Source organism: Hemiscyllium ocellatum, chromosome 8 (assembly GCF_020745735.1).
Source record: "Hemiscyllium ocellatum isolate sHemOce1 chromosome 8, sHemOce1.pat.X.cur, whole genome shotgun sequence".
Classification (NCBI taxonomy): Eukaryota; Metazoa; Chordata; class Chondrichthyes; order Orectolobiformes; family Hemiscylliidae; genus Hemiscyllium; species Hemiscyllium ocellatum.
The window spans coordinates 76548832-76564805 of record NC_083408.1 but is presented as its reverse complement, the minus strand read 5'-3'; the positions used below and the strand labels follow the sequence as shown (position 1 = coordinate 76564805).

At 39.6% G+C, this 15974-nt stretch overlaps 1 protein-coding gene across 9 annotated transcripts in view; it reads left to right on the top strand.

Moving 5' to 3' along the window:
- mark3a (MAP/microtubule affinity-regulating kinase 3a) overlaps positions 1-15974 on the top strand; it is a 172999-nt gene that overhangs the window by 147855 nt on the left and 9170 nt on the right. For 3 of the 9 annotated variants that reach the window (XM_060829241.1, XM_060829240.1, XM_060829242.1), the window contains exons 16-17: positions 5019-5045; positions 15872-15954. The exons of 3 other annotated variants lie outside the window; for them this stretch is intronic. In XM_060829241.1, the coding sequence (XP_060685224.1) occupies positions 5019-5045; positions 15872-15954 (110 nt within the window). The remainder of the gene's footprint in view (positions 1-5018; positions 5046-15871; positions 15955-15974) is intronic. 3 more of the 9 variants (XM_060829238.1, XM_060829236.1, XM_060829244.1) reach the window with 2 other exon arrangements.

Genomic DNA, 15974 nt, shown 5'->3' with positions numbered 1-15974 from the left:
AAAGGACTTGTTATCCATAAGTTCCATTATTATTAGTATTACTTTGTCTCTAGTATATCATTAGTTTCAAGTTCCTCCCTCAATTTTGCTTCTTGATTTCATCAATTCTTTGCCCATTTTATGACTCTCACTGTAAAGATTCATATAAACTACTTGTTCAAGATGTATGCTATTTCGTTTGTTTCCTATTATTAATTCTCCAGCCTTTCCCCATGGAACAAATGCTCATGTTTGTTAATTGTTGTTATTTTCCTTTTTGAATGGTTGTAGAAGTTTACTGACCATGGTTAATATTTATTGCTAGTTTTCTCTTATACTCCAACTCCTTCCTCTATTAATTTTTGATCATCTTTTGATGTTTCTAAAATATTTACAAATCATCTGCCCCACCACTAATCATTGCAGAACTGTACACCACTTTCAATTTTATATCTCCCATAACTTCCTTAGTTAGCCATAGATTTTGAAGCCTTCCAGTATGCTTTTCTTCCTCAATAACATATATCTACTGAAATTTCAATGTCTGCCACTGTCATGGACTTTTTTAACCTATTTACCCATTCTGCTTCAGACCTTGTAATTGCCTTTATTTACGTTTAATTATGAATATACGTTTCTCTCACACAAACAATGTAAAATTCTATCATGTTACATTTACTCCAGCCTAAACGATACTTTGCTTTAAGGTCCTTCATTGATGTTGATTCTTTATACATTATTAGATCCAAAATAGTCTGGTCTTGGTCGGTTCCAGACCACATTGTAGGATAAAACAGTCCTGAAGGCAAACTATGAGCCTATCCTCTAGTCCAAACAATGTGAAGGCTTAAAGTCACCCACAATTATTGCAGCACTTTTCATCCAAGCCACAGTTGCTTCTTGATGTTAATCTTGTCCTATTGTGTTGCTAATACTAGTGGGCATAAAACAACTCTCATCAATGGCTTATTTCCTTTGTTGTTTTGTATCTCCACTCAAACTGATATTATGCCTTGACGTTCTGAACCAAGATTATTCTTAATAATGTCTCATCCTCTTTTAACAGAACTACCCCACCTCCTTTTCCATTCTTCCTTCCTTGCAGACAGTGGTGTAGTCATAGGTCTAGCAATCCAGAATGTCATAGGACTAGTAATGCAGAATTCCTGGTTAAAGTTTCAAAAGCTGAAAATGTGTTGCTGGAAAAGCGCAGCAGGCCAGGCAGCATCCAAGGAACAGGAAATTCGACGTTTCGGGCACAAGCCCTTCATCAGGAATGAGGAAAGTGTGTCCAGCAGGCTAAGATAAAAGGTAGGGAGGAGGGACTTGGGGGAGGGGCGATGGAGATGTGATAGGTGGAAGGAGGTCAAGGTGAGGGTGATAGGCCAGAGTCGGGTGGGGGCGGAGAGGTCAGGAAGAGATTGCAGGTTAGGAGGGCGGTGCTGAGTTCAAGGGAATCGACTGAGACAAGGTGGTGGGAGGGGAAATGAGGAAACTGGAGAAATCGGAGTTCATCCCTTGTGGTTGGAAGTTTCCCAGGCGAAAGATGAGGCACTCTTCCTCCAACCGTTGTGTTATGTTCTGGCGATGGAGGAGTCCAAGGACCTGCATGTCCTTGGTGGAGTGGGAGGGGGGGTTAAAGTGTTGAGCCACGGGGTGATTGGGTTGGTTGGTCCGGGTGTCCCAGAGGTGTTCTCTGAAGCGTTCCGCAAGTAGGCGGCCTGTCTCCCCAATATAGAGGAGGCCACATTGGGTGCAGCGGATGCAATAGATGTGTGTGGAGGTGCAGGTGAATTTGTGGCAGATATGGAAGGATCCCTTGGGGCCTTGGAGAGAAGTAAGGGAGGAGTGTGGGCGCAAGTTTTGCATTTCTTGCGGTTGCAGGGAAAGGTGCCGGGAGTGGAGGTTGTGTTGGTGGGGGGTGTGGACCTGACGAGGGAGTCACGGAGGGAGTGGTCTTTTCGGAACGCTGATAGGGGAGGGGAGGGAAATATATCGCTGGTGGTGGGGTCAGTTTGGAGGTGGCGGAAATGACGGCGGATGATACGCTGTATACGGAGGTTGGTGGGGTGGTAGGTGAGAACCAGTGGGGTTCTGTCCTGGTGGCGGTTGGAAGGGCGGGGCTCAAGGGCGGAGGAGATGCGGTGGAGGGCATCATCGATCACATCTGGGGGGAGTCTGTGGTCCTTGAAGAAGGAGGCCATCTGGGCTGTCCAGTATTGGAACCGGTCCTCCTGGGAGCAGATGCGGCAGAGACGAAGGAATTGGGAATATGGGATGGCGTTTTTACAGGGGGCAGGGTGGAAGGAGGTGTAGTCTAGGTAGCTGTGGGAGTCAGTCGATTTATAGTAGATGTCTGTGTTGATTCGGTCGTATGCGATAGAAATGGAAAGGTCTAGGAAGGGGAGGGAGGAGTCTGAGATGGTCCAGGTGAATTTGAGGTCGGGGTGGAAGGTGTTGGTAAAGTGGATGAACTGTTCACCCTCCTCGTGGGAGCACGAGGCAGCGCCGATACAGTCATCAGTGTAGGGGAGGAAAAGGTGGGGGGTGGTGCCAGTGTAGTTGCGGAAGATGAACTGTTCCACATATCCTACGAAGAGACAGGCATAGCTGGGGCACATGCGGGTGCCCATGGCAACTCCTTTAGTTTGGAGGAAGTGGGAGGATTGGAAAGAGAAGTTATTCAGGGTGAGGACCAGTTCAGTCAGTCAAAGGAGGGTGTCGGTGGAAGGGTACTGGTTGGTACGGCGGGAAAGGAAGAAGCGGAGGGCTTTGAGTCCTTCGTGATGGGGGATGGAGGTGTACAGGGACTGGATATCCATCGTGAAGATAAGGCGTTGGGGACCGGGGAAGCAAAAATCCTGGAGGAGGTGGAGGGCGTGGGTGGTGTCCCGAACGTAGGTGGGGAGTTCTTGGACTAAGGGGGACAGAACTGTGTCGAGGTATGCGGAGACGAGTTCGGTGGGGCAGGAGCAGGCTGAGACAATGAGACAAAGTTTTGAATATCACTATAACAAATGGTGAAATTTGAATTTAATAAAACAATCTGAATTTAAATGCTACTCATGTAGCACTGTCAGTTGCAATTTTTAAAAAAACCCATCTGGTTCAACTTAGATTGTCTAGGGAAGAAAATACACCATCCATATCTGGCTTGCTCTACAATTTTATTCACTTGTGGGACGTTGGTGTGAGAGCAACCTCCTTGAACTGTTGCAGTCTACGTGACTCCAGCCCAGCACAATGTGGTTCACTCTTTACTGCCTCTGAGTAATTAAGGATGATCAATAAATACTGGCATAGCCAGAAATGCAAAATGATTTTTTAAAAAATGTCAAATACGCTTTAATATTCAAGTCCAGTCTTGTCAACCACATCTTTGTAATGAGTTTTTATATCATGCTCATTTATTTCTATTTGTGTTAAGAGTTCATTCATCCTATTATGAATGCTACAAGCAAGTAAGATACACCTCTTCAACTGCTTCTGCTTCCTCCTCTGCTGGTGCACACTTATGTTTCTGTGCACTAAACTTTCCTGTCAGACTCTATTTATCATTACCCTGCACTATTCCCTTGTATTTTCCCTTTAGCCTTTCAAATCTCCCCTTCCCATGACACTTTGTCGCCATACTTTAATTGAGCGCATTCTCACCTGAGATAATTATTCTATTTTTGATGTTGGTGATCGAAGAATAACTGTGTGCTAGAATTTCAGAGAAGCTACTCAAAGTTATAGGTTTTGGTTCGAAGTTTCCTCCTAAGGTGGGAATTTGTGACATTATAGCTCTCTTTCAGTACTGCACTGAAGTGTCAATTTAGGCATTGTGTATTCAAATTCCTTGACCTGGACCTTTAACCCCACAACCATCTGAGTCAGAAGCAGGAGTAGCACCACTTGATTAAGCTGAAACTGTATCAAGTTGCTACTTAGATGCAGTTAGTTTCATAATGATTTTTATTATTGCAGAACAAACTAGATGTGTATGTTTGTAATTATGTTTGCACCTCAAGATGTGCTTTATGGTCACTATTATAATATTTTGTTGCATTGCTGTAAACTTTTAAAAACCATAATAACTTGAATGGGTGATTTGACAAATATTTTTCAAGCTCTATTGTACTATATTTATAGGTACTCTAGTCTTTGAATATGTTTGTATGTGCTCAGGCCTAAATACAAAATAAGCTGCTTTTGAATTCCAATTTTTTTAACTCCTATTAATCATTGTTTGTACCTTTGAATTAACTATGAGAAAATACAATCTCAATTTCCATTATTATGCAATAAAGCTTTCTTGACAGGAAACCAGTGTAAGCAGGCATATGTTTAAGTTAGAAAATAAAGATAAATACCCCCTGAATCATAGTGAAGTATTCTTAACTGCCCAACGAAAATAAGATTCAGAAGTAGATATTCTGCCTGGTGATATAACTCAACATAGAATAAATAAAACAGAATGACTTGGAGAAAATCAAAGCTATACTGGAGGTTATTTTGAATATCTTCTTTGTTGGGATGAGTTACTTTGTATTACATTTTTAGCTATCTTCCAAGGTGACATTTATAAAATAGAAGTTGCAAGAAACTATTTATGACTGGTGCATGTAATCTTGGAGGACCTCCAGCAGAAAATTTGCACAATATGAAAATAGGTCTACTCTGTGTTGGGTTTGAATTAATGTGTCCATATGATTGTGGGTATATTTGAACTGTTGCATCTTTCACCTATCACAGTTATCGAGTCATATTACATGCCACAAATTTGATCTGAGTTATTTATGGTCAAGAAATATATCTTAACAAATAGAATTGAACTGGTCCTGACTGGTCTGTTGGGTCAGTCAGAAATTTCTTTGTGACTGGACTCGGAATTTCAGCTGTAGCAAGGCCTTGTGCGCATTGTCATTTTGCTATGTCCTCTCCTCATACCATCTTTCTTATCAGTACTGTGTGACAGCCATCAAACATGCAATTTTTTGTATAACATATATGGGCTTTATTTACATTTTTTGCTTTTCATTTTTTTTTTAATTTAGAAACATGTCTTTCAGGTTTTCCAAAAGGTAGGATTTAAAATATAATTGGTTTGATCTGCAATATTACCAGAAACCTGGTTTCACAACCTTGATAACGCAATGACTTCCTGCTTATATAAAAAGGTTACCCGTGGTTTACCTGGGAGATTATATAATATTAAACCATTAATGATGATGGGAAGTGTTCTAATCTGGTTGTTTTAAACATATCTACAGCTGTGCATGCTAACCACTTGCTGTCATGTCAGATTCATTACAATTAACCAAATATTTGATGGGATCATTTCATTATTTTACTAATACACCAAGCATGATTGGGGTGTATGTTAAAGTTTCCTTAGTTGGAAAAAAAGCATGCTATAAAGCAACTATAAACTTTGAAAATAGCATTTGTTATGTAAAAAGTGTTGGGCTGGGGAAGCAGATTCTCGGATTGCAGTTCTCTTACCTAAAGGTATGATTTAGGATTCAAATAGTGCGGAACAATTTGGATTTCTGTGGCAAGTGGCTTAATGCTTTCTTCCAAATATCTTTTTCAGAACAGAGCTGATTTGCCATATCTTATGGAAAAGATTTTTATATTAGATTAAGGAGCTTTTCCCTTTTATGAAGGCTTTTCTTTTGGTAGGAGGACTCCATGTAACTCACTTCCTTTCTACAATGAGTGGTGTACAGTTTCCGTGTGTCTCTGTGAAATCTTTTATTATGTCCAGTCATTTTTTTTCTTACTAAGATTGAAATTTTAAACAGGTTTTAGTAAAATTAGAAGATGCAACCAAAGCTACAGCATTCCACTCAAGGCTAACATTATGCTCTATTAAAACATGCATATGCTTTATGAAACTGTCATTACTACAGAAACTTCAAATTTTCTGTATTTTATATGGACAAGAAACACTTTTTTAAAAAAAACATTAGTTACCAAAACATATCCTTTTGCCTAAGAAGCACGTTTGGCTGCCTTTTCCAGGTGTCATTGTCCTGATTGTGTCATAGAGTCATGGAACCCTTGGGTCAGAAGGATGATATGCTTTAACGATGGGCTATATTTAATGGATTAATTTAAGTGATTAAAGGACTTTGCAAAAGGGATCATTTCTGCATTGCAACTGGTTTTAGAATATGTAGCATCAAGCAATTGAATTGATATTTTGTAAAAGATCTGCATTTTTATGAAGAGTACCACAGTCTTTGTGGTCTTCATTGGTTTAAGTATTATGTAGCACATTAGTCTCTTGATACTATGAGAATTATATAATGTAAAAAAAACTAATGCATCGCTAAATAAAAACCATTGTGAAGTAGGCCATGCTTCACAATTGTATTGGAATTCTTTGAGGGGTTAACTGAGTTGATACACAAGGTAATTTTATTGGATATAGATTGCTTGGATTTTCAGATATTTGATTCGTAAATGTGAAATTTACGTGAAAGGTAAGACATAATTGTCTAGTTAGCCTGCAACATGGATTAAAAACAGAAAGTATGAAGTAGTAAAGAATAGCAAAAGACTCTTGGTTAGGTCCCATATGCTTGATTTTCATTTTCCTGTGGGTATATTTTGGAAGTAGTTCATTCAGGTGGTGTTTCAGTCATCCCACACCTCTGGAATGACCTGCTATTTTCAAAGAAAAGCAGGATTAAGGAGGCAACTGTTCACTTGTGGCAATCGGGGTCCAGAGAATTAGGCCATGATGAATCTTGCAAGTCAAGTGCAACCAGTGTAGGGATTACTAGTAAGTCAGTTGGGGAGCTGAATAATCCACAGACGGGGCTGTCCTCCCAGGTAAAGCTGGGGATTGGCCATGGTTGATCCTGGGATTTGGCTAGTGAAAGTCAGGGGAAGTTATCAGTGGGCAGTGCATGCTATATTGGGAATTCAAGGGTACGGATTAGAGCTAGTAGACTAGCATACAGAGGACCAATTAATATTCAATGGGCAACTCCAGGACAGTGTGGGAATGGGCATGTTTGAAAGTTAACAGCATCCTGGCTTCGATAGGGGCCAGTGGATAACAATGTTGTGAATGTCTTGGGTGTATGCCTAGGGCTTAGGGAGAGAAGGGGATGGAAATAGAGTAATATTAATTGTTTTTAAAAAGGCCATAATGTTGGAGTTGACAAGGATTGCTATTCAGATTGGAACATGAAAGTTAGGGGCAGGAAGCATCTGAAATATCAGTCAGATCGTACAACTCATTCTCAGGAGCCCGAACTCTTCCATCATTATTTCACTGTTGAGATTTGAGTAATGATTAAAAAAAAGACTGCCAATACACCCAGAGTATGTTTGTTTCGTGGAGCAGGCTTTACATGTAGGTAGGGCCCTTAATCAAGACCAATAGACTTGAGCTTAACTGCACCTGTCATTAAATTAATCTGCACATGGAACTCATTCATTGACCAACAATCTATATTGCATATCCTGGTCACAAGCAATCCTGACCATGTCATTGATCATTACAAATTAATTGTAGTAAACTCTGTGACAAAAAGTGATCACAGTGCCACCTGCAGTTGACCATTCCCAAAAGTCTCGGTCTGTGCAAGGGCATAGAGATGTTCAGCTCTGAAATTAAACTGTAAGTATGTGAGTATATGGACTCATGTATAAAATAAGGTCTAATATGTCAGTCATCCATGTAGAGGCATCGCATGACCCTCCTTGTCAGAGGCTTTCATGTCTTATTCTTCTGAGGTCTCATTTGTCTTCTGCAACTGCTGACAAGTCACACCATGGAGAAGCTGTTTTGCTTCTGATACTTGTTTCCACCACCCCCCACACCCACCCACCCCAAAGGTTCATTGTACCCATCAGAAATAGATCCAGCAACCTCAGCTGTTATCATTGCTGTTGTAGTAATACAGAGATGATGTACAGAAATTGAGGAGAAACAAAGGCATCAGCAATCTCAGCACTAAGCTCAGGTGGTGCTAAACAACCTCTTCATGGAGATTCATGGTTGAAGGTTCTCTGACCATGCAGAGGGGGTTAGGAAGCCTAAAATCTGTTACCCTCACTGCTGTTTCTTCTACATGAGCAAGGTTTGGGGCTGCCACTGAATGAGTGTCCCAAGACAGTGTAACAGAACTGTTATCTGCTGGAACAGGGCTTATAATATGAAATTGGGGGAGTGGTGACTGATGGTTATCAAGATAACAACTGCTCCTCTTCTTTTTGTGACTGCCAGCTTCCAAAGATCCACTGGAATTTTGTGTGTAATCTCCCAGTCCTCAACCCACAAAAGTATTTTAGATTAGATTAGAATACTTAACAGTATGGAAATAGGCCCTTCAGCCCAACAAGTCCACGCTGACCCGCCGAAGCGCAACCCAGCCATACCCCTACATTTACCCCTTACCTAACATTACGGGCAATTTAGCATGGCCAATACACCTGACCCGCACATCTTTGGACTGTGGGAGGAAACCGGAGGAAACCCACGCAGACACGAGGAGAACGTGCCAACTCCACACAGTCAGTTGCCTGAGGCGGGAATTGAACCAGGTCTCTGGCGCTGTGAGGCAACAGTATTAACCACTGTGCCACCGTGCTGCCCAAAAGGCTGTTAAGGCTGTTACTGAGGCATTTTGTGCAAGATCACACCTCTTCATCTTATTTTACTGTAGTGAGGTCAGTGGTACAGCCCAGGAGGTAGGCCTTGTCAATATAACTGACTTTCCCCAGACTCAGTGCTATAGACTGTATATACATCATGTTGAGAATGCCATGTCATAGTGCATCTGAATTCATTAATTAGTCAATGTCCAAGTTATTTTTGATCATAGCTATCACATCTTAAAGCTCTTTGACAGGTACTCTAGAATCTGCCATGATACCCATGTCTTTGTTAGCTGTCTGATTTCTGCTTATTTCAAATACTATACAAGGATGGCTGCTCAAAGGACAGGCCTATCTTTTTTGCTGATGACTTCATTGCACACACCCTTGACTGATGGCATGTAGATTTATTGTAGCCAGTTTTTTCTCGCCATGTCCATTTTGGAACAGATGATAGGCCTTCTCAAGATGAGATTCAGGTTCTTCTGAGGACACAGGTGGCACGTGTAACATTTCACTGTAAATAAGTATAACATCTGTAAATATATATTTGCTCTATAGATCATCACCTGTCTGATCAGTTGTCATTTTAGCTCTTGGATCAAGAATCGAGTGACAAGGTGCTCTTCGTTCGTTCCCTTCAATACTAGAACCCTAAGGGAATGCTATTTTTTCCTTGTATCTCATCAGAACGTAATGCGATGTCATAGTCAGAGATCTAAAACACAGAAAAAGGTCTTTTGACCCATCAAGTCTGCGGTAGTCAAAACAACCACATAATTGTTCTAATCCTGTTTTCCAGCTCTTGGTCCATAGCCTTGTATGCCTTGACTTCACAAGTGTACATCTAAAATGCTTCTAAAATATTATGAGAGTTCTTACCCTACACCCTTACAGACAATGTGTTCCAGATTCCCAACAAGAGTGACCCTGGAGGATCCCATCTATTCTTTCTCCAACCTAATCACCTGTCAACAATTTATAAAATATCTAGATTCAGTGATTTACAGACCAGTCAGAACTACATTTCAGAACATGTCTGCTTTCATTGGAAGAAATATCCATAATGTTTTAATGCTCAAAATTTAAAAAAATATATTATTCAATCGTTACAGACTATTTCATTGTCACAGACCAAAATTTCTTAGAGCTGACAAAATAAGGAACTAGCATTTTTCATATTTAAACTTTGGGAGTTAGCTTTTCTCAAGGTTCCCAAAATCTTAAGAGCATTATAACCAATGACTAAACTCTTGTTCATCAGCATTAAGAATTTCCTTACATCCCTGTCTCTTGCATCTAAGTCACTGTAGAATTTCATAAATAATCTTCAAATTTTCAGTATTTTTGTAAATTGTACTTTCTAAAACGCAATGTAATTTTTTGCAGACTTCAGTAAAATGTGCATTTCCACAATTAATTTCATTTTCTTGATACATTAAAATTTAGAAGTCCAAACATGAGGCAAAACAATACATTGAAGAATATTTTTTACATTATGAACATACAAACAAGGAACAAGAGTAGGCCATAATCAGCAAGTGAACAACAGAGCTAAGCAATCCCACATCCAATAGATCAGATCTAAGCTCTACAGTCTTTCCACACATTGTCGTGAGTGCTGGTGGACAGTTAAACTCACTGGAGGAAGAGGTTCTACAAATATCCTCACCCTCCAATTATGGAATATCACAACTCATTGATGCAAAAGATGGGACTGAAGTATTTACAGAACTGTCAAATGGATAATCCACTTTATTCCCCTTAAAAGTCCCGAGCATTATAGATACCAGTCTTTAGCCATTTTGATGACCCTATGATTTACTCCAAGTGATATTAAGACATGGTTAGAGACAATGGATTGCACAAAAGCTATGGGCCCTGACAACATTCCAGCAAAAGTACTGAAAACGTGTGCTTTAGAACTTGCCACATCCTGGCCAAGTTGTTCCAGTGCAGTTACAACACTGGGTTCACCTGACAATATGAAGAATTGCCCGAGTGTGTCCTGTACGCAAAAAGCAGGACAAATCCAACCTGGCCAATTGCTACCACCAGTTTACTCCTGATCATCAATAAAGTGGTGGAAGGTTTCATTAACTGTGCTATCAAGCAGCACCTGACCAGTAATATCCTGCTTGGTGACTTCCCGTTTGGGATCCTCCAGGGTCACTCAGCTCTAGACCTCATTACAGGTTTCGACAAACATAAACAGAAGAACTGAATTCTCGAGGTGAGGTGAGAGTCGCAGCACTTGAAATCCATGTCACATTCAATTGTGTGCCATCAAGGACCCCTAGCAAAACTGGAATTAATGGGTAATAGAGCAAAGTCTCTGGTGGTTGATATCATACCTGGCACACAGTTGCAAGTTGTGGTTCGTTGTTGGAGGATAGTCATTTCAGCTACAGGACATAGTTGCAGGAGTTCCTTAGGGTAATATCCTAGGTTCAACCATCTTCAGCTGTTTCATCAATGACCTTCACTCCATCATAAAATCACAAATGGGGATGTTTGCTGATGATTGCTCAATGTTCAGGACCATTTGCCACTCTTCAAATACTGAAGAAGTCCATATTCAAATGCAACAAGATCTGGGCAACATCCAAGCTGGGCTGTCAAGTGGAAAGTAACATTTGCACCACACAAATGCCAGGCAATGACTATCTCCAATAAGAGACAATATGACTACATCCCTTGACATTCAATAGCGTTACCATCGTTGAAAACCCCACAATCAAAATCGTTGGAGTTACCATTGACCAGAAATTCACTTCACTGCCACATAAAAATAGTTATTACACGAGCAGGTCAGAGGCTAGGAATATAATGGTGAGTAACTCCTCTCTTGACTCCCCAAAGCCTGCCCACCATCTCAGGAAGGCATTGGCCTATGAAACAATTGCTAGGTAATTACCCAGGTAATGTTCTGGAAATCTGGGTTCGAATGCCTCTATGGTAGAAAGTGGAATTTGAATTCAATTTTTTAAAAATCTAGAATTAAGAGTCTAATGATGACCTTGAAACAATTTTCAATTGCTGGAAAAACTCATCTACTTCACTAACATTCTTTAGGGAAGGAAATTACCACCATTACCTGGTCTGGTTTATATGTGACTTCAGACCCATGGCAATGTGATTGACTCTTAGCTGCCCTCTGGGCGATTAGAGATGGACAATAAATGCTGGGCTAGCCAGTGATGCCCTCATCCTGTAAATGATTTTTTAAAAAATCTACAAGGCAAAACTGTGATGGAATACTCCACATTTGCTTGATGGTGCAACACTCAAGAAGCTTAACACAATCCAGAACAAAGCATCCCACTTGACAGGTAGTGCATCTACCACCAATGCTCAGGAGTAGCAGCAGTGTATACTATCTATAAGATGCACTGCAGAAATTCACCAAAGATCCTTAGACAGTACCTTCCAAACATGCTACCACTTCCAGCTAGAAGAAGAGCATCAGATACATGGGAACACCACCACTGGAAGTTCCCTTCCAAGTTACTCACTGTTCTAACTTGGAAACCATTGTCATTCCTTTGCTATCACTGGTTCAAAATCCTGGAATTCTCTCCAGAAGGGCATTGTGAATCATCCTAGGGCATGGCAACTCACCACCACCACCTTGAGGGCAACTAGGAATGGGCAATAAACATTGGTCAGATAGCAAAGTCCACATCCCATGAGTGAATAAAAGTGCAGTTGGCCTTTTGAGCCTGCTCTACTATTGGTTAAAATCCTTGCTGATCTGATTTTAACCTTAACACTTGTATACATCCAATAAATTTTCAACCCTTTGGTGTTCAAAACTCTGTCTACCTCCAGCTTAAAAACATGTCAAGATTAAGCATCAGCTTTCTTTCAAGGAAGGGAATTCTAAAGGCATTCAACCCTCAGAAAATGTGTTTCCTTGTCCCTCTTCCCCCCCCCCCCCCCCCCCTTTTAAACTGTCATCCCCTAGTTGTCGATTCTCCCACAAGAGGAAGCATTCTTTCAACAGCAACCTGGTCGAGTCCCCTCAAAATCTTTTATGTTTCAATTAAGTCACCTCTGACTCTTCAAAGCTGCCGCGGATATAGTCCTAGCCTGTCTAATCTTTTATCATAGGTCAATTCACTCATCCCAGGTATTGGTCTTATAAACATTCATACCTGCTATAATATCCTTCCATATGTAGAGTGACCAGCATTGTACACAGTCCTCCAGATGACATTTCACCAATGTCTTGTATATCTGAAGCATAACCTCCCTATCTTGCATGCAATTTCCTTCTCAATAAACCATGATATTCTCTTGGCTTGCCTGAATACTTGCTAAACCGGCATTCTCACTTCCTATGATTCTTGCACAAGGACACCTAGATCTATCTGCATCTCAGAGTACATGCAACCTTTTACCAGTTAGATAACTTGCTTCTTCTTTATTCTTTCTGCCAAAATGGACAATTTCGCACACTCCTACATTGCAGTCCATTTCTCTCATCTTTGCACACTCACTTAACACGTTCATATTCCTTTATAGACTCCTTATGTCCTCTACACAACTCGCTTTCCTACCTATCCTTGTGTCGTCAGCAAGTTTAGCTGCCATTATTTGAATCCCTTTTTATGCTATATTTTCACTTTACACATTTAGGCTAAACTAATCAGTTGAAAGTCTGTCTCTCCACTAAAATCCCTCTTCTCTTCCCCCCCCCCACCGCTTAATTTCCCAAGGGAAATAAGTTTAGCGATTCCAACCTGTTTGTTATACTCCATACCCCACACTACTCATAATTTGACTCCTGACTCAGAATAGTGTTATTTAAAGTAAAAAGAATGAAACTGATACAGTAGAAGGTGATATTTTGAAGATGGGGATATGGTCCATGGTTAGAGTATTTTGAAGAGAGGAGTCAATGCTATATCTGGTCACGTTGCTCTGCAGAGTGCTGGAAAATACACAAATAGGAAATTTCAGTCTTTTCTAGGATATTCATCTTCCACTTTGAGCACATGATTCTTTTCTCATCACTTCCCTCTCTACACACCCAAAAAATCAGATTTGTTAAATTGTTATAATCTGTAGTTTGTTTGAAAAAATATTCTCCTGTCCATCCCTTTCTGCTTTGAAAAAACAATCCTGGTTGGTAAATTATATGTCATCCTGTCAACTGTTAAATATTTTAATAGTTTTTTGCCATCATAGACTCAGTACCTTGAAATAGCTTATACAATATGCTAAAAATTATATGCAATCAATTTTTAATGTTTCTAAAATATGTCTGTTCTTTTTTTAATGACTTAGACCCAGCAATACATATGCAAATTTGGGTAATCTCTTTCAAAATATTGCAGTTGCGTCCATCATTTAGTTTTCAATGACAAATATATCTTACCTGACAGTAAATTATTTCATTCATTGTTATTCCACTGATTAGAATTGAAAGCCTACATCATTATGCCAAGAACAGTCAGCCTTCCATACCCTCTAACAATAAAAAGTAGTTAGATGCTATTCCTGTTTTAAAGAAGTACTAAAGTGGAAAGGATTGATGCTGATAAAACTCATTAATGTAATTCAAATAAATACATGCATTCGAACATAGCTCACCCCACTGTTTTGAGGAACAATCCAGACAATGTGTTCCAATTCATCAGGGTAGTTGAGAATGTGAATTCATATTTTTGTTGAAAATCATGGAAATGGCTTGTATTAATGAAAATGATCAAATTTTCACATTGTATCACAAAATCCATTGTTTCGTTAGTGTCCAATAAGAATGTGTACCATCCTTATCCATTCTGACCTATATTTAAATCCAATTCAATGCAAACATGGCTGCATTCTTAAGTATTCTAGTGTTAAACTCAATTATGTCAAACCACTAAAGAGTTCAATTACTTTCTTCTCAAGACAAGTAAAGATGGGCAGTAAATGCTGACCTAGTTGGCAGTGCCCACATATCAAGTATTTGTTTCTTTTAAAATCAATCAAACACAGTGTCTTCCACAAGGAAGGAAAAGGAATGTATTTATATAATACTTCACATGTCCTCAGGATACTCAAAGCTATTTCACAATCTTATTATTTTAAATTTAGGCAATTTTCTGACAAACAACACTGAAATCATCGACTAGTTAATCTGTCTTTTGGTGCTCTCCGTTGCCTTTCAACCATTTAAAATGAAAGTGAGGCAGAGAGGTAGTAGAAGTTCTGAGTGAAATACAAATGAGTTGGAAAATAATAACAGTATGCAAAATTCTGAACTTTTCTATAAGGATGAAGATAAAATTGTATCATCATTTGCACTTGATGGCAGAATCATTAGTAATGTTACATCACGTCTGCATCAAGTTTCCAAAATGATGTAATGACTTTGTATTGTTTTGCCACCTGTTCCCTGTAATCTTGTATCTTTGTATTTAAATACTCAAGTATTGCCACCTTTAATGCCTCAATTGAATCTGCCTCCACTACATTTCCAGACATTACATTCCAGATTCAAGCCAGTAACTGTGTGAAAAAGTTCCTTCCCATATTAGTAACTTCTTTTGCAAATCATCATAGCACTGCTGTGTTACTCTTGACTTGCTTATGAGCAGGAGCAGTTTCTGCCTGTCTGCACTGTCCAGACCTCTCATGATTTTGAAAACTTCAACCTAATCTCCTCTTAGCTGCCTCCTCTCCAAGGAAACAGTGTCAACTTTTCCAATCTATCTTTATGACAGAAGTTTCTCAACCTTGGAACCATTTTTGTAAACCCCTCACACACTTTCCAAAGTTCATATCCTTTCTAAATTTGGCACCCAGAACTGGGTATTTAATTTGTTGTATAACTATCTTTTAAATAGGTTCAGCATCCCATTTATGCTATACCGCTGTAAATATATCCTTGAATATTTTGTGCTTTATTAACCACCGCCTCCATCTGTTTTTCCATCTTTAATGATTTATGCACATATTGGCTCACCATGTTCTTTATACCATGTATATCATATATAGATAAATTATGTGTACAATGCATTTCATGCCACTGTAGAATTTATCCTAAGATTCTCTGTCTCGATTATTTAGTTATGAGTAGTTTGATGCTACTGAGGTAGAGTGCAGTTACGTAGTTGTGTTCATCTTTGGTCAGTGATGAGAAAGTTGAGTTAATTGTTATTCTAATTTTGTTCTAAGTTGCTACAGTTGTAGGTAACAAAGTGGGAGCATCAGCACTCAATGTGCTAACATATGTCAGACTATATGTAGATTGATCTATATGTGCAGTTTAATTCTCCAACATTTTTCCTCTTCTCAGGGTCACTATTGACCCATCAAAACGGCAGACTTCGAACAAATCAGTGCCCGCAAATACTCCTCCACAAGGATCAAAGACTGTTAGTAAGTCTTCAGCCTCTAAA